Source organism: Crinia signifera, chromosome 12, assembly GCF_055691185.1.
Source record: "Crinia signifera chromosome 12, ASM5569118v1, whole genome shotgun sequence".
Lineage (NCBI taxonomy): Eukaryota > Metazoa > Chordata > Amphibia > Anura > Myobatrachidae > Crinia > Crinia signifera.
Window position 1 is genome coordinate 16,166,828 of NC_139228.1, and position 26,495 is coordinate 16,193,322.

The 26,495-nt window shown below is 45.1% G+C and overlaps 1 protein-coding gene and 1 long non-coding RNA gene across 2 annotated transcripts in view; one reads left to right on the forward strand and one right to left on the reverse strand.

Moving 5' to 3' along the window:
* LOC146050031 (uncharacterized) overlaps positions 1–26,495 on the forward strand; it is a 74,830-nt gene that overhangs the window by 19,975 nt on the left and 28,360 nt on the right. The gene's annotated exons all lie outside the window — the stretch shown is intronic.
* Positions 8,143–25,182, reverse strand: CTSK (cathepsin K). Its single transcript, XM_083167700.1, has 8 exons — positions 24,983–25,182; positions 22,516–22,642; positions 22,060–22,182; positions 20,463–20,618; positions 16,592–16,810; positions 12,301–12,466; positions 10,753–10,858; positions 8,143–8,919 (listed from the first exon to the last, which is right to left on the reverse strand). The coding sequence occupies exons 1-8, from the start codon at positions 25,042–25,044 to the stop codon at positions 8,820–8,822; spliced, it is 1,059 nt and encodes a 352-aa protein (XP_083023826.1). The 5' UTR covers positions 25,045–25,182; the 3' UTR covers positions 8,143–8,819.

Genomic DNA, 26,495 nt, shown 5'->3' on the forward strand with positions numbered 1-26,495 from the left:
GGCTTTATTTATTATCCTTTACAGGCCCTTTACAACACTAGTTAAATTCTTAATTGTTGAGAGATATTTGGTAGATCCCATACCGGTACACACTGGCATGATTTTAATGACGGAAGTCCTTTATTAGCGTGCATTAGGTCGCTAGCGATATAGACAGGTTTAACGTGCAAGACGTCAAACCTGAGATCGTTGCAAGCGACCATGGGAACAATCATATTGCCGGTACACACTGAGTGATGTAGTCTAAATGTCGCTTCGATCCAGTTGATCAGGCGGCATATCGCACAGTGTGTACTCAGATTAACAGAGGGGTTTCCCCAGCACACTGCAATGGGCCAGAAAATTAACACATTTCCTATATGATAAACATGCAGAGGCCTCAGTTCATAGGAGAAGCAGGTAGGCGGTAACAAGGGCGGGGCTAGGCGTATGCCATCATTAGGTCCTGCCTCCTCGTGGGGAAATTTACACTATTGGAGATTATTTGAATTGGGGCAGGGCTAAAATTATGCGATTAGCATACAATTGCATCATTAGATGACCCCTCGCTCATACAGCGGGACCATTGTTTTGCTGTATTAATTTTGATATTCTTCCCACTTCACTAGGAAGAGGGCAGAATGTGTGTTCCTTCTTCCATACTATGTACCATAAATCATATTGTCATGTCTTCCCCCCTGTCTGTACTACTATGCTCTTGTTTCCCGCAGTACACTTACATGTCCTTCGAGAGGCTTTACATGTAAAAGTGGTTACATTGGAATGGGGAAAGGGAACAGGTGAATGCAGAAGAGGTATCTAGCCTTTAGGCCGGGTATGGTATAATACCCCGACAGTCGGGATTCCGACAGTCAGTACTCCGACGTCAGAATCCCGACTGCACAGCGTGGGGAGCGCAATGAAGCCCCTTGCAGGCTCGCTGCGCTCGCCACGCTGCGGGCACGGTGGCAAGCTGCGCTCGCCACCTATTTTATTCTCCCTCTATGGGGGTCGTGGACCCCCACGAGGGAGCAGTCGGGATTCCGACGTCGGAGTACTGACTGTCGGAATACCGACTGTCGGGGAGCCGTCCGGCACCCTTTAGGCCGCTTCCTAAAAGCCATGTGTCTAGCACGCAGGATACCGACAAGGCGGGAATAAAATAAAAGTACAGCGTTTTATGTTATTTACCGGTGTATCCAGATATATGTTTGTAGAATAAAGCAAATACTATGGTCTCTTCTTGGATTTTCAAGGATTAACATTACCGAGGACTTTCCAAAACATTACTGAAAAGCATATTAGACCAAACTATCCCCAATATAGGCAGCACAGTCCTTCTCTAGCCCATGTTTCAGAGAGTTGAGTGATGACTTTCCTTACTGCATGTGCCATGCGCACCTGACCCTGGAGTGCATTGCAATGAATGGGACTTTGGAGGACAGCAGAGGTGGGCAGGAAGGCTAGAAGCGCTAGGCAGGCCCCAATACTGGTATTGGTCCTGCTCCCTCCACTCCCTGATCTGAGCTAAACTGCGTTATGTAAAACACTATGATAGTAGTAGCAGCAGTTGGAAATAAAAAGGATTGCAGAAGATACTGTAGGTCCCTTAATATTTGCGGGTGTTCCTAACAAACAGCAAATTTTTGGACTTTAAGTACTACTAAAAAAAAGCGCTATGTAAATAAAATTATTATTATTATATGCTCTTATCTGTGATCTACATTTATAGCATTACAAACAATGCCCCTCTACCTTATATGTGTTACTCCACACAGTAGTGCCCCTCTACCTTATATGTGTTACTCCACACAGTAGTGCCCCTCTACCTTATATGTTACTCCACACAGTAGTGCCCCTTTACCTTTTATGTGTTACTCCACACAGTACTGCCCCATTACCTTATATGTGTTACTCCACACAGTAGTACATGTTACTCCTTACAGTAGTGCCCCTTTACTGTGTACAGGTAACTCCCTACAGTAGTGCCCCTTTACCATGTACATGTTACTCCTTACAGTAGTGGCCCTTTACCATGTTACTCCTTACAGTAGTGCCCCTTTACCATGTACATGTTACACCTTACAGTAGTGCCCCTTTACCATGTACATATTACTCCCTACAGTAGTGCCCCTTTACCATGTACATGTTACTCCTTACAGTAGTGTCCCATTACCATGTACATGTTACTCCTTACAGTAGTGCCCCTTTACCATGTACATGTTACTCCTTACAGTAGTGCCCCTTTACCGTGTACATGTTACTCCTTACAGTAGTGTCCCTTTACCGTGTACATGTTAATCCTTACAGTAGTGCCCCTTTACCGTGTACATGTTACTCCTTACAGTAGTGCCCCTTTACCGTGTACATGTTACTCCTTACAGTAGTGCCCCTTTACCGTGTACATGTTACTCCTTACAGTAGTACCCCTTTACCGTGTACATGTTACTCCTTACAGAAGTGCCCCTTTACCATGTACATGATCACTTACTAGCAATAGTACCCCTTAACCTTATACATCTAACTCCTCACAGTAATACCTCTTTACCATATGCTCTTTACTCCTCACAGTAGTAACATCACCCGTGGGGTACCCCTGAACCATCCTTTTCTTTAGCTCCTCCTTCACACCTCCATCTGTACCAAACTCTTCCAGTTCTTCATCATTCTAGCCTTTTCTTCAGCATAATTTTTTTTTTCATTTAGTCTTCAATTATTCAAATATTGGATTTCTTCTTATTTTCTGGATCTTCAGTATTAACTCTTTAAGGAACTTTCTTAAGACATTATTGCTGCATGAACACTTATGTTCTTTTTTCAAAGACAATATTTGGGAATTCCTATGTATAAGAACGTAATAAAGCCAGCTCGATTTAACCCTTCAACTTCTGGGTCTGCGGTAGCCGCACATGCAAATCCATCAAAACCCTCACCGTTGAAAACACCATACCATATCGCCCCTTCACCGGCCCTAGGCTTGGAATGCACCTAGGCATTTGACTATGCTTCGGGCCAACTCTGCTTACCTACCTTGGAGTTTTCCATTTTGATAGAAGCCATCAGCAATCATCTACCTTGCATTGGGAAAATGCACATGCCCCCTTCTATCGTGTCATTTTAGCCCTGCCACCTTCCACAGACCCGCAACTGCCTGTGATTATCTCTCGATCCTGCCCGCTCCACTAAAATGTGGCCAGTATGCGGGAGATAAGCCTGATCTAGCAGGGTTGCGGTGGGGCTCCTCAACTGCGGGAGGGTAGGCAAGTATCCTATGGGGACTGCTGTTGCTGTTGAAATCAGAGATAATTAATATTTGTGGATACATCTCTAACAAATGGGCCCTAAATGAAGCGTTATGAAGTGGGAGCCCTGTATAGGTGATCATTTCGATACACGAGCATGCCGTGTATGTTTTTTACACTCAAACACGCAAGACATCAGATATTACTTGTGCATCTCCTAACGGTGGTATTTTAAGGGAAATGAAACTGCATTCATGTGACAGCTTCTTGTAGGAACAGAAAGTTCATGTCTTGTCTGGTCTCACGTGAATGATCTGGTTGTGAATAGCTGTCATTGATTGGCGATATTCCCTGCTCAGAATGTAGACCACCCAGGTGAGTGTGTACAGGCTCTCCCGTACTATGATGCATATTCAGGACCTCTGACACCATAAAGCCCCGCTACAACAGCAGCAGTAAACTGACATAAACATTCCATCATGGTGCACATTGCACCTAGTTGCCTGCTCACCATGAAATTAGGAGAGGCTCCCAATTTTTCAGGGAGCCCCCCCACAACCCCAGAAGAGCAGGCACATCTCCCGCATCCTGCCCGAACCTCAGTGAATTGGGCAGAACTGAAAGATAATCATGGGCATTTGTGTGTCTCTGGGGAGGGGCTTAAATGAGATGATCTGCGCCATTTTAGCTCAGCCCCTCCCACGAACCCATGAATCATGTCATTTATTGACACTTGTAAAACCGTTTTGGGATATTCAATGTTTCCCTACTCCCTATTAACTCCTGCAGTGTGGATTATTTTGTATCTCATTATTTAATAGCCACTTGTGAAGTGATTGGTAGCATTATCCCCTGTAGTTGCTTCTACCTCACGTAGAGACACCTTATCAGTGGTGATCTTCTCATCTTCATCCCTAGTGTAGGAAACAACTTTTGGGACTTGAGTTTATTCATCTTCATACTCATCACTAACGTGGGCTGTGACAATTGTGCCAAACGCAACAGTGTGGTACGTGACCATATGTGGTCATCACCTCCCTTATTATAGTGGAACCAGGCTGTTAACAAGTGTTCCTATGCATTATTGTGGCCATGCACTACTGTGACTTCTTACATTAGTGTATAACCGGACAGTCACCCTTGATCTATATGTGGTCCTTTTGCATGTGATATATCGCATGCTACCCAGGAGGGGTTCCGCGTCGGAGGTCAGATGAGCAGCAGGTCCAACCTCCAACTCCATTCTGCATGGGACATCAGATTGAATGTCAAACACCTCCGATTTGGCCAATTTTCACCCAATTTCTTGTGGATCGGGTGAAAAATGGCCAGATTGGACTATTGCATGAGCACCAGCAAAAGTAATGACTTAAATTGCTAGAGCTGCAAAGCATTTGCAATCCAGGGTAGACAGATTCTTCAACTGCTCTATGTATATATATCTATATATATATGAGATCATGGCTGCCATTGACAGCAAGCCTCCAGTGTGGTCCTGCTGGGATTGGTGTCCTCAGGCTACTGCCTCAGTCTCTAAAGGTTGCCAGGAAGCAAATCCTGCCCCCCCCCCCCCCCCCCCCCCCCCCGGTCTGAATGCCTTTAGCAAGACTAAAGGTGCGTACACACGGGGCAATATGATCGCTGGCAATATATTACATCTGCGACCAGAGATGGTCGCAGATGAAAATTTAAACACTGCTGGGTGAAGAGGCAGGGGATGTCGCTGGTCGGAGGAGCATGTTCCTCCGACCAGCGACCATTCAGGGGCTGAAAACGGGAGCGCGCACCCGGCGATTTATCGCTGGTGCACACTCCAATCACTGCCACTATGGTCGCTCAGCGACCATATTCCCTGCGATTTCAGCCCCTATCGCCCCCGTGTGTACACAGCATAAGGTTGCTAATTATTGTAGCTGCTTGCTGCTGTGGTACTCTATGGAGTTAGATTTATTGTGTAATCTGCAGACATACCATAATTCCATAAATAAATGGTTTCCTGGTATTCTGTACACAATAACCATCAGTAATATCAGCATAAGATCACTTCTGCTTTGTGCAATGACTCTGCAGCATATTTTGCAAGTCCATAAATAATATTTTCATCTACGTACAAATATGGGTTCGGGATAGATTTATGCGCTGAGGGCAGCCTGAACTATTCAGTTAATGTGTCACCACACATACAATACATATAACAAAAATGGAAAGTACTGACAGTCTTCAAGCCCTCCTCGATGTCACTCTGTGAACACCTGGGAAACCGGCGCCCCACCTCATTACTGCGTTTAAATGCCATGTGGATAGACTGGATTTGGGACAGCTGGGAGTATTTGTTCACATTCAACTTTGTGGCTCCTGCTGATATCTGAATGGCAGCTGGAATCAAACATCACTGTTTAGCCATCAATGGAATCTGTGGAATAATCTGAAGACTGACACATGTTGAAAAACTTCTAAGGGGAAGAGGATCGGTATTGGAGATCCATTTCTCCCTCCATCTTGAGCCATTGATGTCTAACTAATATAAATGGACAACAATACAGGGTACCGTTCCCACAGTTATGAATTTGCTAGAATAGAATTTGACAATATTACACCATACAGAGTATATATTCTCTTCTTTTTTTCTTATATGTGTATTGAGAGATACCAGTGGACATTTTAAGACATGATATCAGACATAGAATTAATCTGACATCGAGAAGCGCTTGAAGACTCTTTTGTAATATTTTCATCTAGATTTGCATAATATTCCTGATCAAAAACTGTGTATGTGTCACAGTGTCGGACTGGGGCATGAAGGACCATCAGGGGACGAGGGGAATCGGTATGGGCAAATGCTTAAGGGTGTGATCCGGCTCCAGTGGTAGTGTGGCTCAAAAGGGGGAATGGCCTTAAGATGAGAGGGGCAAAGATGTAGACTGGAGTAGCGATGCCGACATGCAGACAGATGACGACACTGACACAGACATATTCTGATCCACAGACACTGACAAGCACACAGACGCTGACACATATACTGACATACAGGAGCTGGCACACTGAAAGACATACTGATACACTGACACACAGACGTTGACACATCAACAGACTTTGACAAATAGATGCTGACAGACACAGACAGATGCTGACAAATAGACAATTGCCCACACACTGACACACGTCAAGACTCTGACACAGGTTTTGACACATATCAAGACTGACACATGGATGCTGACAATGACCGCTGTTCATGCCTCCGGTTTGGAAAGCAACTGTGAGGGGTGGATGGGAAGACAGATAGCCAGCTGCCGGGTAGTGGGAGAGCGACACTGCCTTCAGGTGGGGAGTGGACACAGCCACTGGGTGGCAGGAAAGTGGGAAACAACAGCGTGCACAGCCACTGGATGGAGTGGGAGGGATTCCGCGAATCAGGGTCCCTATTCAGAGATGCATGTCGACATGGTCACTGCATATCCACAATTCTACCTGTCGACCTGTCATAACACTAACCGAGATTTCTGTGACCTGAATAAAAATCCAGCTTGCAGCCCCATGAACTTATATTGCGGTTCAACTATAAAATCCCATACCCAATCTACTTACTGCCATTTATAAATAATACCCCTGCACTGGCCAGTGACAAGGGGGTTATTCTAGTTCATTCTTTCTGACAAAATCCTTCTTAGATGGACAAAACCATGTGCACTGCGGGTGGGGCAGATGTAACTTGTGCAGAGAGAATTAGATTTGGGTGGGGTTTTTCTTCAAAGTGAGATCTATATTGCAGTGTAAAATCATGCAGTCAGTATTTTCCCTGCACAGAAACAAAATAACTCACCCAAATCTAATTCTCTCTGCACATGTTACATCTGCCCCCCTGCAGTGCACATGGTTTTGTCCATCTAAGAAGGATTTTGTCAGAAAGAATGAACTAGAATAAACCCCTCAAGTGGTCACTTTTACTAGCTAGGAATATTTAGAAAACGTTATAATAACCATAAAGCACATATGGATTTTTATTTATTTATTAAACACACTAATCACTAGGCAAATGCAATTCAAAACACAGACACATTCTGACCAATCATCTTCAACATCAATGATAAAAAAAGGCTTAAAAATCCAAGAGTACCAGACTCTCATCCTAAATTCTAAAGAACATATCGGTGGCTAACAAAGATTCCCTTGTCGTGGTATTCAGTGATACAAGCACACAAGTTCTTACTACTTATTGTTTTTCCATAATGACCAATCAAACAGCATTGTACTGAATCCGGTACTTGTGTATTATCACGGCGCCCACGAAATCGGCCGCAAATCGCATGGAAAAATCGGATGCGATTTTGTGGCCGATTTTCGTCCGATTTCGTGGGCGCCGTGATAATACACGGCCAATTTGCATGCTGTTCCGTTATTGCACACCTTGCACACCCCCGATTTCCATCGTAGTGCATCGCATGCAATATAGTGGCATGTGATGCATGCCATGCGATGCATGTAAAGCGATTCGATTTGTAATTGTACAATCACCCTGATGGGTGCTTACAATGTTAAATGCACCGCCATTGTTAACGCCACCCCCACTATCAACGCCAACCCGAAGCGTGGCAAGCGTAGCGAGCCCGCGAGGGGCGGCGGTACGCGTCCTCCGACCTTTTCATACCCCCACTATCCACGTCGGCGTGGAGTTGATTTTAGATAGTGTGGCGAGCGCAGCGAGGGGACGCGGAATACATGTAAAGTAATCAGAGTCCCCTCGCGGGGCTCGCTGCGCTCACCACGCTTCGGGCTTGGTGGCTCGCTGCGCTCGCCACACTATCTAAAATCAACTCCACGCCGACGTGGATAGTGGGGGTATGAAAAGGTCGGAGGACGCGTACCGCCGCCCCTCGCGGGCTCGCTGCGCTCGCCACGCTTCGGGTTGGAGTTGATAGTGGGGGTGGCGTTAACAATGGGGGTGCATTTAACATTGCACATCGCATGCCACTTGCTGGCATGCGTTGCTATGCGATATTTAATTGTACAATCAGGGGCATTTTCCCGAAAATCACATCGCATACCATCGCATAGTACCTGGGGGTGTGCAAGGATGGAATAACATGCAAATCATCAGGAAATGGCCGAAAATCGGCAAAAAATCGGACGCAAATCGGACGCAAAATCGCATCGCAGATCAAATCGGTAGAAAATTGGCCGCAAATCGGCCGATAAATCGGATGCGATATCAAATGCGATTTGGATGAAATCGGGCGCCGTTATAATACACAAGTACCCTGAATCCTTACCATGGATAAGGGACACTGTCATGCCAACCAAGGCGACTCATGCCAGCAGTGCTATGGATCACTAAGAAGTCAGAAGTCCTTGCCTCCGGGAGTTATTCGCAGATTTTTGTTATCACGGAACTCATTTAAAAATCCCAAAAGAATTTGAAAGTACTGATTAGTTTGGCTACGTTTCCTCTCCGGGAGCGTGAGGCTGTGGGTGCACGGTGGACAGCATCACATTTGTGATTGCTGCAGAAAGTTGTACATTCTGTGACTCAGGTATCACAGCGAATTAACCTGTAATGTGGCCAAAGTAGGTCTCCGCTGCCATTGTCCTTCCCCTAGCGGATCACATTAGAGGGTAGCTGGCTAGGTTGGCGATTCCGCAGGCATTCCCTTTATCTCTGGCCATTAGGATGTAGCCTTTATTCCCCCAGTCCTCACCCCAGCTGTGAAGACAAAGCAGAAAGGGATTACATTATGGATCACCAAATAACCATGGTTAGTACAGTACGTGATGCTGCTACAATACCTGAAAAAAATGTTCTATTAAACATTGTGATAAAGATAGAAACTCTCTGGGTAATAATTTGTAATGCAGGTCGCTTTTTATTTTACTGCTTGTTTCCTACATCAGTGCTTCCCAATCTGGGTGCCGTGACACTCTGGAGTGTCTCAGTGCACTTGCAGCAGGGCGGGCCTGAGCCCAAATTCCTTAATAACAGAATTTATACATCAAGAGCCTCAGAGTACTTTTTGCGCTTGCCTAAAGCATTCATGGAAAAATTAATGCAACATGGGATAGGGCTAGGCTAGTTGTAGTGCCCCTTATACATTATGCCCACAGTTGTAGAGCAGTTTACACTATGCCCACAGTTTTAGTGCCCCTTACACTACGAGCACAGTTGTAGTGCCCCTTACACTATGCACACAACTGTAGTGCCCCTTACACTATGCACACAACTGTAGTGCCCCTTACACTATGCACATGACTGTAGTGCCCATGACACTATGCCCATTGTTGTAGTGCCCCTTACACTATGGGCACAGTTGTAGTGCCCCTTACACCATGCCCATTGCTGTTGTACCTTTACACTATGAGCACAGTTTTTGTATCCCTTACACTATGCTCATTGTTCTAGTGCCCCTTACACTATGGGAACAGTTGTAGTGCCCCTAGCACTGTGCCCATTGTAGTGCCCCTTACACTATGAGCACAGTTGTAGTACCCCTTACACTATGCCCATTGTTGTAGTTCCCTTTACACTATGAGCACAGTTGTAGCGGGGATCCGTGTCATTTTAGCCTCGCCGCAGACCCGCGAAAATCACTATGTAGCGCAGCAGGGAAGGGGGGCTGCGGGGACAGCGGGCTGATGCGGGAGACTTGACCACCATTCCGGGGGGCCGGGAGGGGGACACGAATTCCGGGAGCCTACCGGCTATTCCGGGGGGGTAGGCAAGCCTGCGTTGTTGTAGTACCCCTTACACTATGCGCACAGTTGTAGTGCCCCTTACATTACAACCTGCAGCAAGGGCTGCTAGGAGCTGTGGTTTATTTGGCATTTCTTCACTGTGCATACCTCCCAACTGTCACGATTCCGTCGGGACAGTCCCGATTTTCGGGTCCTGTCCCGACGTCCCACCCGCGGCAGGCATTGTCCCGCTGCGGGGGGTGGCAGTTGGGAGACCCCCCAATCTAGTAGAATAGACGCTGTGCGCATGCGCACAGCGTCTATTCTCGTATGAAAATGAGGTCGCGGCTAATTAGCATAAGCCGCGCCCTCATTTGCATACGCCCCACCCCCTTTTCGGGCGCTCGCGCGGCTTAGCCGCGCGAGTGTCCCTATTTCATCTGGACACAAGTTGGGAGGTATGACTGTGTAGTGTCGTGCGGTGCCGGATACAGGTGCAATAATACTTCCTGGCTGCTGTGTGCATCTCCAAGGCTAAACAGGAACTACCCAGGGGCACACCAAGGTTGCATGTCACTGGGTGCGTAGCGGAGTCAGGGCGCCCTACTCACCTGCATACCTAGCATATGCTACAAACTAGCCCTGACTTGCAGAGGTTGGTGGTCCAGGAACAATCAAAATTATTTATAATCAATGCTATAGGCAAAAGCAAAACCATAGTTGCTTTCCCTCCTGTATTCGGCTGGAGGCTCCTTGAAATAGCAGCAATCTCCCTGACTCACTGGAGATTTCTACGGGGGATGCAATGCTGCCCAATTTACCAATATCAGGAATTATAGGTGTTATACAGGATATACTGCTTTAATACCTGTTCTTAATAATCCAGAATTTGGATTTCTTTTGTATTCCATATCCCACAGCAAGGACTGCGTGGTTTATATTTTCTCCATTACAGGTTTCATCATAGTATATGCCTAAAAAAAGACACACAACAATGTCAAAATAAATGTATGGTGAGCTGGACGAACCAGGTGCCACTTAGGTCAAAACATAACACATATTGTTTTTTTCATTGTACAAGTCGTCATTTAAAAGCTCTTTCAATTTTATTTTAAACTGTGATGTAAAGATCTCTCCTATTTTGCAGCCTGCAGTTCTCTGTATGTACCACTATGTGGCACTAAAGCACTAGCGCCAAACACTAACTAAATTAAGTCGTCTATTTTATTTGAACTAGAGATTCATTTTTATAGGACATTTTCTCGTATTTATCGGGTCTTTTTTTTACTAAGCTTTGGATGGATAAAAAGAGGACACAGATAAAGTACCAACCAACCAGCTCCTAACTGACATTTTTCAAACACAGCCTGTAACATAGCAGCTAGGAGCTGATTGGCTGGTACTTTGGGCCTGATTCAACAAGGCTTGCTAAGCAGCGGTCATTCACTGCTTAGCGAGCCCTGAAACGCCACCCACCGCCCGGCCCGAATCCACTCGGTACCATGCAAGGGGATGTACGCAAACACATCCCCTTGCATGCGGCCAAAGGGAAGAAAAATCATTCGATGGTTGCCGACCATCGAAAGATTTCTCTCCCCTTCGTCAATAAAAGTCAGTCTGAACCGACATTTATTTTTATCGGTGTCCGCCGAAGACAGGGCGGGCGCTGACGTCAGATGACGCCCACCCGCGTTTCCAGGGGGAACACCAAGCATTTTCGTGGGGACGCCCATACATAACCCGAAGCCTCTTGATAAAACAATTGTATTTAAATGAATTCCATAGTGACCAACGTTTCGAGGTCCAAATGCCCCTTTGTCAAGTTGGACCCTAAACGTTAGTCACAAATATATATATATATATATATATACACATATATATATATATATATATATATATATATATATATATATATATATATATATATATATATACAGTGGTCGAAGTGGAAATTTTGAAGTGGTGGTATGGAAATTTTGAAGTGGGGGTATGGAAAAGTAAAGAGTGAATATAGTGCGCACCTTCGGACACCCCCCTGTCCATCAACGTCCCCTGCCAGACTGCCCCGTTGTACAGGGGTATTACAAAAGCACAATATGTGCTGCTGAGTGATCAGAGAGCATCCTGAGGGGGAAAAAAAACTTTTTTTTTTAATCTTCAGATTAAAGTGGGGGTATGCCATACCCCCGTATACCGCCCCACTTCGACCACTGTATATATATATATACACACACACACACTGTGATTAGTTAGTTTATAGCAGGCATCCAAACTGTTGTGAAACTACACATCCCATCATGCCTTGCTATAGTTGTAGCATTCCCTGATAACAAAACTGTGGCAAGGCATGATGGGACTCATAGTTTCACAACAGCTGGAGGGCCATAGTTTGGACATGCCTGGTTGGTAGGCATACCTTTGCTATAGAACTGGAAGGAGGAGAGGCTGGCATCAATGCCCACTGACACAGGCCCAACAGTCCCCACTGCTTTCTTCAATGCCTTCTCGCTGCCTTTCATCACTTCCTTATATGACTTACATTTGGCTGCTGTGCCCGCTGTAGTGTAGTTGCAGGGCTGGTCCTGTGACAGAACACAAACAGCAGGTAAAATTTACACAATCAATGTGCGAGAGACAAGCGTATGCAAAGTGATGGTTCATGATCAAAAGCATAAAGTTAAAAAAAAAGTTGTGGTATACCAGTGACTCCAATTAAATTAATGCTGTTGTGAACTCTGTTACCCAGCTCTACTTCATATAATGGGGGAAATTTACTAAGAATACGAATACAAAAAATCATATTCGTATTCTTAATACGAATCAATATGACATACTTCCCAACTTTTCATGTGAAGAAATAGGGACACGCGCGAGCGTCCGAAAAGGGGGCGTGGCGTATGCAAATGAGGGCGCGGCTTATGCTAATTAGCCGCAACCTCATTTTCATACGAGAATAGACGCTGTGCGCATGCGCACAACGTCTATTCTACTACATTGGGGGGTCTCCCAACTGCCACCCCCCGCAGCGGGACAATGCCTGCCGCGGGTGGGACGTCGGGACAGGACCCGAAAATCGGGACTGTCCCGACGGAATCGTGACAGTTGGGAGGTATGATATGATTGTTTCAGCCGTATGCAAAGTCGTGTTCTGGAGGGTAATTTACAAAGCAGTCAAATACGACGGCTTTGTAACCCTCCGATGGCATAATGATTCGTATTAGCAGCCGTATATACGGCCACTAATACGAACCCGTACAGGCGGTCTGCACGGATCAGTCAGATCCGTGCAGGCTGCAATGTGTAAAAAAAAAAGGTTAAACAAATAAAAATATTTTTTTTTAAACGGCCGTAACCAGCACCAGGCTGAAAGAGCCGAGGCTGGTATTAAAGAATCAGGAAACCAACCAAATAGGGGTTCCCCAATTTTTTAAAACCAGCCCCAGGCTCCAGGGCCGGTTCCCAAAATACGGGGGACAAAATGACTAGGGGTCCCCCGTATTTTAAAAACCAGCCCCAGGCTCAACCAGCCAGCAGGGTAATGTCACAGCCGGTGCACACTTATTATATAAGGTCCCGCGGCCAAAGCATTAACCCTACCGACCAGTCAGCCCTGGGGGAGTGGGGACCCCCCCCCAATAAAGGAGTTCCCCCCCCCCCTCCAGGACTTACCTGACCAGGCTGAAGCCTGGTGCTGTCCCCGGTGGCCCTGGAGCAGTGGCCACCGGGCTGATGAAGTTGTGTAAAAAATAAAAATAAACTATTGTTTAATACTGTGGAACTATGAGTCCCAGCAAGCCTCCCCCGCATGCTGGGACTTGTTGAACCACAAGTCCCAGCATGCAGGGAATTAAAGGGCCCACTGGCACTTGTAGTTTTACAGTATGGAAAATAGTAAAATAAACACACTGACACCCAAGAAAAATAAAGCTTTATTACATCCAAAGCCCACACATACTGATACTTACCTATCTTGAGCCCATAGGTAGCCCTTGGTCTTGGTCCGGTGTCCTGGTCCATGTCGGCGTCCGGGTCCATGTCGGCATCCGAAGTAATCCATAGGGGACCTGTGAAGGCAAATTATACTTACATGTCTCCTCTGGCGAAGATCTGGTCCTCTTCTATCCTGAAGTAGTCCAGGTCTTTGCAAAAAAAAAAAACGCGAACTGGTAGAAGAGACACCGAGATGTTTCATCTTCCGCGCCTCTCCTCCAAATGATTCTATTGGCCGCCTAGCGGCCAATCAGAAGCCTTGAAATCCGGCTCCTGATTGGCCGCTAGGCAGCCAATAGAATCATTCGGAGGAGAGGCGCTGAACATGAACCATCAGCGTCTCTCCTGTTAGTTCGCGACAGGGTACCGGGACAATTGTGCTTTTTTGTTTTCCGAAGACCTGGACTACTTCAGGATAGAAGAGGACCAGATCTTTGCCAGAGGAGACATGTTAGTATAATTTGCCTTCACGGGTCCCCAATGGATTACTTTGGACCCCGGACGCCGACATGGACCCGGACCAAGACCGAGGGCTACCTACGGGCTCAAGATAGGTAAGTATCAGTATGTGTGGGCTTTGGATGTAATAAAGCTTTATTTTTCTTGGGTGTCAGTGTGTTTATTTTACTATTTTTCATACTGTGGAACTACAAGTGCCAGCGGGCCCTATAATGCCCCGCAAGCTGGGACTTGGGGTTCTCCAAGTCCCAGCATGCAGGGGAGGCTTGCTGGGACTCATAGTTCCACAGTATTAAATAAAAGTTTAATCTATTTTTTTACACAACTTCATCAGCCCGGTGGCCACCGCTCCAGGGCCACCGGGGACAGCACCAGGCTTCAGCCTGGTCAGGTAAGTCCTGGAGGGGGGGAACCCCTTTATTGGGGGGTCCCCACTCCCCCAGGGCCCCTGGCCAGGCTGACTGGTCAGTAGGGTTAATGTTTTGGCTGTGGGAACTTATATAATAAGTGTCCCCCGGCTGTGACATTACCCTGCTGGCTGGTTGAGCCTGGGGCTGGTTCTTAAAATACGGGGGACCCCTAGTCATTTTGTCCCCCGTATTTTGGGAACCAGTAACGGCCCTGGGGCTGGTTTTAAAAAATCGGGGAACCCCTATTTGCCGGGTTTCCTGATTTTTTTATTACCGGCCCCGGCTCTTTCAGCCTTGTGCTGGTTACGGCTGTGGGTGGACCCCACGCCGTTTTTTATTTATTTATTTATGTTTCTAATTTTTTTACACTGAAGCCTGCACGGATCTGACTGATCTGTGCAGGCTTCTGCCAAATACGACAGGAAAATAAAGTGTATTTTCCTGCCGTATTTTCCCGGCCATTCCTGGCTGTTTCACGCCAATTAGCGGCCGTATTTTTAATACGGCCGCTTACTATATCAGGAACCATCATTCTTTTGAATGTTGATTTCTGTCGTATTCTATCGATGGTGTAATCATTCATTTTTGTAAAAACAAATACAAATGTCCCATCAATACGAATACGAAAATTTGTATTTCTGGCATAGTAAATGCCAGAAATACAAATACGCCCCCAAAAAATCGTATTCCAATGGTGAGGGGACTGTATCTGTACTGCTCATGTGCAGGACCAGTCCCGTTTTGCCCCCAAAGCCACATCCTGATTGATATCCTGTGGTTATTTGGGGTCAGGGAATGGGCAGCTGCACTGGGAGCATTACCTGAGAATGGTGGTTCAAAATCCCATAGCACATAGTGCAAATCGCACCGTGCTATGCAGCACCCGATCCCGATTTGTTCCTGATGCGCAGCCCCGCAGCATTGGAATGGAATGTAGAAATAGGCTGTTTAGCACAGTCTATTTATACCATCTCAGAAGGAGGTCCACGCTGCTCAATGCAGCAAGGCCCCACTTCTCCCAACGTGCTGTCCCTAACTCTCAACCGATGTCCACAGCTTTAGGCTACCGAGTAGTGGTTTTGGTAACCTAGAACAAGGTCTTGTGATTGGACCCATTAGGCACACCGGAGGACTCAGAAATTGACTGGAACTCTGTATTTTATTTTATATACTACTTAGGGGTCGATCGTATTAGGTGCGGATGATTTGCACTTGCGAATCATCACGGCACCGGCGCACTTTACGGCAGACTGAATTTGCTTAAAAGTGCTTGCGCCTCCATAGGGGTGCGAGCAATTTTAAGCAAATTCAGCCCTGTTAAGGGTGCAAGATGGGCTTAATTCGGGTGCCATTTTCATAGTTTAAACGGCAACCGGATGGCAACTCGCACCCTTCGGCACTAATAGGATTGACCCCATAGCCTGTATGGATTAGATCAGGAGTGACCAAACCAGTCCTCAAAATCTACCAATGGGTCATGTTTTCCAGGCAAACTGTGGATCTTTAGAATGAACGCAGCACATGTTTGAAAATGTGACAGTTAGAAATGACTACACCTGTGCACCAGCTAGGTGGTCTGGAAAACCTGTCCTGCTGGTAGATCTCGAGGACCAGTTTAACCAGCCCTGGATTAGATTGCTGCTGTTAATCCTCTACACCGTGAAATTCATTATATGGTAGTGTGAGAGCCAGTATGACAGCAAAAACACTAATCATTTCTCTTTCCACTCATTGGGCTCTTGCATTTGTTACCTAGTAGGTATTCTGGGTCTTTATTAAAGGATTTAGTGTACTGGATTACATGTGCTCAACATCTAGAACCACAATGCTCATGTCATGAGTACTGACCTCTCCAACATAAGGGTAAGCATCTTCCGAGTCAATGCCTTTATTATCCCGTACATACGCAAAAGCGTTGGTCATGTAGCCTCCACCACAACCGTCATTCTCCTTAACACAGTCTACCAGGTTCTGAGGGCTGAGGACCGCTAGTTTCCCGGTTTTCTTCTTGAGCTGTCCTTCCAGAGCCCCCACAGAGCTAAATGCCCAACAAGACCCACAGCTACCCTGGAGACCAGGAAAACATTATCATTCGTAGATGTGACAGTGACAATTCAAACCATTAAAAAGATACAAAACATCTGGCTATGAGATAGGAGCATAGTTGCCTCCCCGCCTGCATTCTGCTGGAGACTCCCTGAAATAGCATCAAACTCCCTCTCTCCCTCATTAGTCTATCAATCTCCCTCATTTCACCTAGCCCACATTACACGGTTTTTGCGGAAAAAAGGAATGAGAGATAGTTTGAATCATCAGCACCATTTCCCAGCACTTTATCAAGTATAGTAGCTCTTACTCACTTCTTTTGGACTCATCTACATTTGTATATGTTATTTTACAAGATTCCTCTCAGATGTAGCAGTACACCCCCACGCTTCTAGGTGCCACGTTCACAATCTCTTTTCACTATCTCTCCATATATGGAACTAGACACGCCCCTTGGGGGGAGCATGACACGCCAACTCAATGGGGCGCTGTGCAAAATTCAACTACCAAATATAATCTCCCTGAAACTAGTTTTCAAAGGTAGGCAAGTATGGCTAGGAGTAAGGTCCTATACACACTAGGCCCTTCTGAGCCAGTCTAGTGTGTACACTCAATATTGTTAACGATGTGTGCTCTTGCACCCAGGGCCGTCTATTCGTATGGGCTTAATAGGCACTTGCCCAGGGTCCCCAGGTGTATAAGGGCCATATTCTGATAGCTGAGGATCCCCTTTTTCCAGGGATACCAGAATTTAGAAAATCGGCCCTGGGAAACTGGAGATATCCAACTTCAAAGCAGCAGTCCACATCCGACCTGTTAATTGCAATTCCCAGTCATATTTCTCTGAGAGTATATTCCAAAAGTTGGGACTCTCATCTTTCTGTCGATACTATCGGCTTGTCTCTATTATGCCCAGAACCAGATATCAGCCTTCCAGCAGCCGGTCCCTGCTCCAGCTCTAAACGTCTGGTGTACAGTTTTATATTTTTGTCAATGGATTGCTCTGGCTCCTGATCTCTGATCCCCAAGTTCCCAGCACCTCCTGAAAGTTGAGTTTTTTATACTATTGAAGGCTAAGAAATCTATTTCCAGATAATGGCGATATCTGCAGTCAAACAAGCTGCACTTTCACCGGAAAATGACGAATATTAAGCCCATTCCATTATCCAACCCTCCCCTGCGTATAAAACACCCCCTACCTCCCTGGAAGTCATTTACAAGGGACCCTTCATTCAGCTCAGTGCCCCCTTCCACACGTTAGTGTTCTCCCTCCCACCACCTGTGCAGTAAAGGAGTAATTAGCAGAAGTTACTGCTCCAGGTCCTACGTGCTGAGTGGAAGATAGAGCACCCCCTGCCACCCGTGGGACATCAAAGCTGCTGCTGATAGCACCCCCCACCCCTAATAGGGGAGAATGGGTAAGGGCCCCAGTGCATTGCTTTGCCCAGGAGCCCACACTGCTGTTAAGACGACCACACTGCTGTTAAGATGGCCCTGCTTGCATCTCATTAACAGCCCCTTCCATTGGCTGGAAGGTGAGCCCCCGGTTGGGTGGGACGTGTTTACAGCCAAGAGATAAAGGAGACGCCGGTTTTGCAGTCCTGCTCCGTATTTGTATAATAAAAACTGCATCAAGATGAACTAGAAGCTGCTGCCAATTCAAGAGAGGCATTGAATCCACCTCTGCAAGCATAGATAGGACAGACGGCGTCAGACCAGGGCTTACAGCTGTTCTCTCCAGCCTGCACATCAAACTATTTTAAGTTTGTTGTTTTTCACTTCCTCTAGAAGTTAGAAATAGGCAAATGAAGCAGGCAGAGACCGTACTTCAATATAATCCTGATGTTCCATGTAAGCTTCAATTTGAACAAGTCCTTTCTCCTTATGCTCTATACTTCAGCTTGTGTGATGTATGTCCACTGGTTTCATGTTGCGCTCTCCTTATTGGCATCTACCTCTAATGTACACCATGGCTATAGGGCTTATAGAACAGATAACACCTTATTCTTAATTTGTCATAGCTACGCCAGTGACAGTATAGGACAATATTGGACATCTGGCCTGATACGTACTTTGCTTATGATCTCAAAACTAGTACAAAATAACCGGATTCAGTTGGTGAGATCCGCTATAAGGCCAGCATTGCTGACAGTGACAAAGAAAGAACAGTCTCCATGAGCGGCGTTGGCATTTTTAGCGGATATTTTGAGGATCTCTCACAGCAACGTTGGCATTTAAAGGGTTCAGCACACACCCTGGGCTGTTCCAGGCTCTCTTATCTCTAACTGGGCATATCATCATTTATATCCTGCTATCTAGCCACCACCCACGTGCTCACACCTCTTGTAATCTGTCCGTCTCCCCTTCCTACTAGATTGTAAACTTCTCCGAGCAGGGCCCTCTTCCCTCCTGTTGTCAAAGCCCACTTCTCTTCACATTTCACTCACAGCTCTCCTATACTCCAACACTCAGTGACCATCTTCATACTCATCTCCATCATTGGCCTCAAGCCTCTAGTTGTATGTTGCTTGAGTCTCCACTACTTATATTTAAGCTGTAATATGTATTGAACTGTGGCTCTCTTTATTTGTACTCCTATTTTTGTTATTTATTCAATGTTATGCCAAGTTTTGTCTCCCTGTATTTGTTCCTTTGTACGGCGCTGCGAAACACTTGTGGCGCTTTATAAATAAAATAATAATAATAATAAAATCATACCTAAGTGTTATTTTTTTTAAAAACTGAAAACTCAGTGTTTCAGCAATGAGGGAAGTTCAGTAAGTAAGGTAACAAGACCTTTTGCGTGTTTTATCTGTTTCATTCTAATTTCCCATCAGGTAGACCGCTGCTTCCTGTCATGGCTTAAAGACGTTGCCCCACTTTCCCAGCATCAGCTGTAAGATGGCCGGGCAGCTGGCATCATGCTCACACATTGAGGTGCATAGTGCAATCAGGTTTCTGCCTCTAAAGGTCACTTCAGCAGCTGACATTCATTACCAAATTGTGGAGGTGTCCGGTGATCAAGTCCTGTTTTCTATGACATGATGTTATCACCCTACACCTCGACAAGTGGATGAATGTCAGATTCTGCTGTTCTCTTTAGATGCAGAATCTGATCACACTACGCACCTCAATGTGTGACCATGTCTCCATCAGCACCTGATGTACGGACATTATGGCTGATATGAGGCGCAGTCTAATGGGAGTGATAGGAAATAGTGGTCTACCTGCTCTGGCATGGTGTGAAATTAGAATGAAATAGAGAACATTTTACATATGAGAGGTCTTGATACCTTATTTATTGAACTACCCATGTATAAATCTGTAAAACTTTAATAAAGCTCAATGTTCAGAAGAGATCCCTGTATCATCTGATGTGGTGACGGCTGAATGGTATTTGCCTGTCTAACAACGATGATACATTTTTAGAAACATATTGAGACGCTTCAGGCACAATCGTTGGCCAAAACTCAACTCCGCTTTTGCATTGTAAATGCTACGTCTCCAGAGGAAGCTTTCTGGATGTGTACCAGAATGGTTCAAGCAACTAAACCCTAGGTCATCAATATTATCCCTAATATACCTCCTAGCCAATGATCAGATCCAGAGGTCGTTACACAGCACAGCACAAATATTTGTTTAATAATAGATAGTATGGTCTTGGGTATTTTACCTGGTTCCTGATTGGTGTGACATAGCCTTTTTTCCTATAGTCAATAGAGTCAGGGATCATTACCATTCCGTCATCATCATAAGAGGTGATGTTCCTGGCTCTGTTGTGTGTTGGAACTTTGAGTCCTGTCATTGTACCCACGACCTCTTCATTGGTCTGGAGAGACAAGAAACTGTGAATAATGATTGGGGCTGTAATATGGGGATTGGTACGAAATCCCGGCGGTCGGAATCCCGGCGCTCAAAATCCCAACAAGGGGGGACGGGGGACACGTGGATCCCCCCTCCCCCTTGCGGGCTCGCTCTGCTTGCTACGCAGCGGGCCCGGTGCCTTGCTACGCTCGGCACACTAATTTATTCTCCCTCTTTGGGTGTCGAGGGATAAAGTGTCAGGATTTCGGCGGTCGGGATTTTGACAGCTGGGATTCCGACTGCCGGGATTCTAACTGCATCCTGTAATATGGCATTCTGCAGAGGAATACTATATCTATATGGGCAGTACCACAAGAAGTGAGGTATTCCACTTAACTGCCAATACCTCCATAGCTTGGCTACAGTCCCTATGACATGCATATTCTGGTGCAAATGAGATTGTTCTAAAAATCAAGGCTTTCCAATTGCATCTTTGCAGTTAGAAGACCAGTTGAAAAATCTTAGATGTTCCACCGTAAAGGTGCCCATACACTAGTAAGATTTATCTTCAAATCTGGCTGGTTGGAACAAAAACATGGGTATGGATGAGTGACAGTTTGTCAGTTTTCCAGCATTTCCAAGCAAATGATCAACTGTCATTTGCTCTCATCCATAACCATGCTTTTGTTCCAACCAGCCAGATCTGAAGATAAATGGTGTATGGCCACCTTAACAATTTCATAATCTAAGGGGGTAAATTCATCAAAGCTTGGGGAGAGAGATTAAATACCAACCAAACAGGATCTGATAGGTTGGTACCTTATCTTTCTGTACTTTAGCTCCCTCCAAGCATTTATAAATCTCCCGTAATAGTTATATTTTACACTCTTCATATACATGCAGCATACTTAATACAAGCATAAATATATGAATGTTAACAAACAAAAAGAATACAATAAAACAGTCCAACTCATTTTTGTATGGAGTAGGGTGTGAAATCCCGATTTAGGGCGATCTGCTATTAGTCGCGAACACTAACCGCAGGTAATAGGCTCACTCGTGGCTATCTATTTGGCACATATAAGCCAGCACAATCTTTGTACTATCAGAGATTTGTATCACCTGTCCCAGGCTGCAGCTGGGGACAACACACAGGTTTCACGGAACCTGAGCTTTTCGTGTGAAATGGGACTTTTTATAGGGTGATCCAATAAGATATGAATAGATTATGAAAACATTTATAAAACGGTCCAATTTTTGTTCCCAGTGTTTAAAAGGAGGTACAATGGGATACCCCCCTTTAAAGTGAGTACAGGCCATTTTTAGGTGGACATACAGAGGATGACTGACATCGGTCATTTGCACTCATGTATAGAAATATCGGTGCAGTTACATGTGATATGTTAGGGACAGAAGGGGTTCGGGAACACACCAGGCACTGCCCTTCTGTCATTACAGTAACCCACCATGTCTCCTAGGCGATTCATAGCCATTTCATAGGTGTGCATCCCTTGGGAATACTCTGCATTATGGCTGGTGATTAATTTGTAGTTTTTCTCCCAGATAAGACGCCTCAATATCTCTTCAACCTGTAAAAGAGGAGATAACGTACAGTACTGTAGGTTGGATAGATTAGCAGGTCAAATGTTTCCTAGTCTGTAAAGTACCTGCCAGTAAAACAGCTTCCTGTATTTAAAGCCCAGTTATATGTATGTCTGTTGTTCATCTTCATGGAACTGCTGCAAAGCTAACACTACAACTATTTGTGCTGGGTTACGGTATAAATAGTAGACAGTGTCTAGGTTAAGAGTCACTGGGTCGACACCTTGAAATGGTCGACAGTGATAAAAGGTCAACACAAGCTTATGGTTGACAGACATGGTTGGCATGAATAAGGTGGACATGAGTTTTTCACAATTTACCTTTCCATTGTATTGCTTCTGATAAGTTCTCTTCCAGTGTTTCCATTCAGAATTCAGTGTATCGTCCTGATAATGAATAGCTTTCACCAGTGGAAGAGCAACGAGCAGGAAGTAGAAAATCATTGTGCTGCAGAAACAAAAGGATAATGAGAATTAATATATGCCAAATACACACACGCAGTGCTGGTAGCCATGTGTGCCGCGGAGCACAGGATCACAGCATTTAGATCATGGCCAGTTTATACGTGTACTCTTATTTAGTAGAAAAGCAGCTTCTTGTGGGCTTAACCAGTATTGATTGGCAGGCATAATATGAATAAAACCTCTTTCCATCATGAACTAATGACATCACTGATACTACAAGAACGCATGAGGTCATTTCTCATGATGTCACTTGGTTTTGGGACAAATGCATTTACGTTTACTCTTCTTGGGTACATTGCGGAAAGTGCCCATAGGCATAGGCATTTATTATTAATTATAATTATAATAATAATTGTATTTATATAGCTGAAGATGTAAGCAATACAGCAATAGACAATCCACACATACATAATAAGACAAGCTTGAGCACCCAGATAGCATTTTGACTGTCGACCTAGACACTGTCGAACTAATGACCTGTCGAACTAATGACCTTTCGACCTAGAACCATTTTGACCTAGACCCTGGTCGACCTTTTCCCATGTCGACCTAATGGTGTCAACCTACTGACTGTCCACCATCATGCTGTAGACCAAATGACCGAATTCCCATCAGGAGACGGTAAGTCACAGTCAGGATGCTGTCAGCCGGTCTCATTAAAGATGAAGAAATTTGGAAAACACAAACCGCATGTAAAGTCAGGTCATACATATGGAACTAATTATCTGCACATTCCCTATTAACACGTGTCGCTTTTGTAAAGTAAATTGTTTGGTAAATGCTATCAGAACATTTAATGGAATACATATGTATGGCTTTCCTAAACCTCAGAAAACAACGAGGCACACCTGTATTTTCCCTAACTCTCCCAGTAAACGGCAAACACTGGCTTCCTATCAATCACCAAGCTTTTGTGGCATCATAACTGTCTCTATTAATCTCTATAATAATAAGAAGGCATATCTCCTGCAAACCAACACCCTGGGTTAGATGGATGGACCCGATTTTATGTCAATCACCAGTGTATTTGCCGGTGAAAGACAAAATCGCGTTGATCGGGTCCTTCGCAGGCCATTATAATGGTCCGCGACGCGACCGACGCGATCAACGTGATTTTCCCATAGAGAATAATGTTAAATTAGAAAATCGCATTGATCGGGTCCATCGTGGCCCATTATAATGGACCCCGACGCGACCGACGCGACCGACGCGATGAACCCGATTTTGCCATAGAGAATAATGTTAAATTACTTTTTAAAGTTAAAATTGGGTTGATCAACCCAATTTTACATAGGGAACAATGGGAAATGGGCCAATATGGCCAATTTCTCATTGTATAGGGTTAGAAAGTATGGTTAATGTCCCCCCATTGTTAACGCCACTCCACTATTGACGCCAACCCGAAGCATGGCGAGCGCAGCGAGGGGCGGCGGTACGCGTCCTCCGACCTTTTCATACCCCCACTATCCACGTCGGCGTGGAGTTGATTTTATATAGTGTGGAGATCGCAACGAGCCACCGAGCCCGAAGCGTGGCGAGCGGACACGTATACTTGTGAAGTTATGCGCGTCCGCTCGCCACGCTTCGGGCTCGGTGGCACGCTGCGTTCGCCACACTATATAAAATCAACTCCACGCTGACGTGGATAGTGGGGGTATGAAAAGGTCGGAGGACGTGTACCGCTGCCGGGCGTCAATAGTGAGGTGGCGTTAACAATGGGGGGCCATTTCAAACATCAGGGGGGGTTTGCTATTAAAATGGGGGGTTTTGGGGCTTTTTACATTGAAATCAATGTAAAATCGGGTCTCAGGGACCATTTTACATTGATTCCAATGTAAAAATCGGGTCGATTGCGTCGGTCGTATCGCATGCGATTTGGTTGGCATGCGATCGACGCAATTTTTCCGACCCGATCAATACAATCAAAATCGGTGGCGCCGTGCTAGGAAACAAGTACCCTTTACCCAAATAAAAAATAAACCAATGCCAATGCCGTTTTTTTCTCATACAATTAAAAACATTTCATAATTAACTTAAGGATACAAATGATTTAAAACAGAGATTTATTATTATTAGTACTATTATTGTTTATTTAGGGTGTACGAGATTGTGCGTACTTCAACTTTGTTTTGAAAGTCATATTCCTCTATGTATATTATTGTTATATATTATACCACATACAAAAAAACACACGCTCACAATTTAGCTTTCCCAATTAGTTAGGAGCGAAAAAAGCCTAAAGAACAACATCAACAGCCGACAAAGAGACTGTACATTTCTGGAGAGGCCCTGCAAGGGATGAGAGAGAAAGCAGACTGATTACCTGGAGGAATGAGAGAACGGTTTCCTCTTCTGGCAGTATCGCCCCTCTAGCTGAGCCTGCATCAGCTAAAACTGTGTTATATACTAAACACTGTGGGCTGAACCTTTCCAGGAAGTTCTTCTGGGGAATTCTGGGCGGTTGAAGAAAAGAGAAACAGTAACAAAGTCACACAGCCATAGTATAGAAACAAAAAGCAGATGGTACAGTACACGTGAGGAATTACGCAAGGAAGCAAAATGTTGCACTTTGGAACCAACAAATTAGTTTCAATGTCTCTTATAGACTGCAGGAGTAAAGACATGTACACACGGGACTCCCCGGTGAGACAGGCAGCTAACTACATCCCGCCAGCCCCAGGAGCAGCAGCCAAAAATATACAGTGTAGCAAGTATATTCTTGCCCGCACTAACTATTTGTCCAGGCGATAGTGATGCTGCGGGGCTGCACATAGCTATCGCCCGCTGTGTTCACACAGGGCGATTCAGGATAACCTGGAAAATCACCTAGTGTGTAAATCTCTTATAGCTGGATGCACACTATAAGATTTTTTGTCCAATCTTTCTAGTTGAAATATAATTCTGGTGATGTCTGCGAGCAAATGACAATTACTCCCAAAAGCCAGAAAATAGGCAAAAATGGTTGTTCAGATAAATTGGTTAAACCAGTGGTTCCCAAACTGTATGCCTAGGCACCCTGGGGTGCCTCAGAACACTTGCATGGGTGCCCTGGCTTGATGGTCCAGGACAATAAAAAAAAATGTTATTGTCAATGTAATAGGCAAAACCAGTGCTGGTGGCTCCCAATCATAAAATATGTGGACAAACATAAGAAAATCCTATCACTCACCACATGACTGACCCTAAGGATGACAAAAACACAATTCACTTCATTTAATATTTTTTCAAAATTACTCCATAAAAATGTTTTGGCCTAGGGGTGCCAGGACAATATTTCTGATACTATAGGGAGCCATGATTCTAAACCAATGCCTTCCAACCTGCCAACCAACTAGCCTCTCTACTTTCCCTCTACAACCTAATCTCCAATGCAAACATCAGTACAGCACATGGAAGGGTTTTGGGCCTGTGCACGAGTTGGACGGAAATCCAAAGCTAGATGCATCCCATGAATATTTCAGACGATGCATGTGCCACGATTGCGGATTGCACATGCACCTATCCATGCATTGGCACGTGGATGATAGGAGTGGCCTGAGTGCTTAGAGCTTTGCAAGATCTCCGTGGGTGAAGTGCGCATTTTTGAGCAGCTCCCACTCAGCACCCTAAAAGGACCTCGCACACTTATGGATCATCTCACACTGATCTGCAGTTTCTAATGCAATACATAAAAACTGTTTTAGATGTATGTATGTATTTATTTGTGTACATATTTTGTGTATTGTGGTCTTTAAATCCATGTAAAATACACTATGAGGATTTTGCTTATTGCTGCGATTAGGAATACGGCTATTTACACTATCATAGTGGTCATCCGGTACAGCTGCTCAGCAAAT

What these genes read in the sequence shown, in the direction of transcription:
- CTSK (XM_083167700.1), bottom strand. Translation starts at nt 25,044, where the DNA reads ATGCAGGCTCAGCTAGAGGGGCGATACTGCCAGAAGAGGAAACCGTTC. An exon ending in TGAATCGCCTAGGAGACATG is followed by an intron (nt 20,619 to 22,059) that starts GTGGGTTACTGT and finishes TTGTCTCTCCAG; the next exon opens with ACCAATGAAGAGGTCGTGGG. An exon ending in CTTCCAGTTCTATAGCAAAG is followed by an intron (nt 10,859 to 12,300) that starts GTATGCCTACCA and finishes GTCTTTTTTTAG; the next exon opens with GCATATACTATGATGAAACC.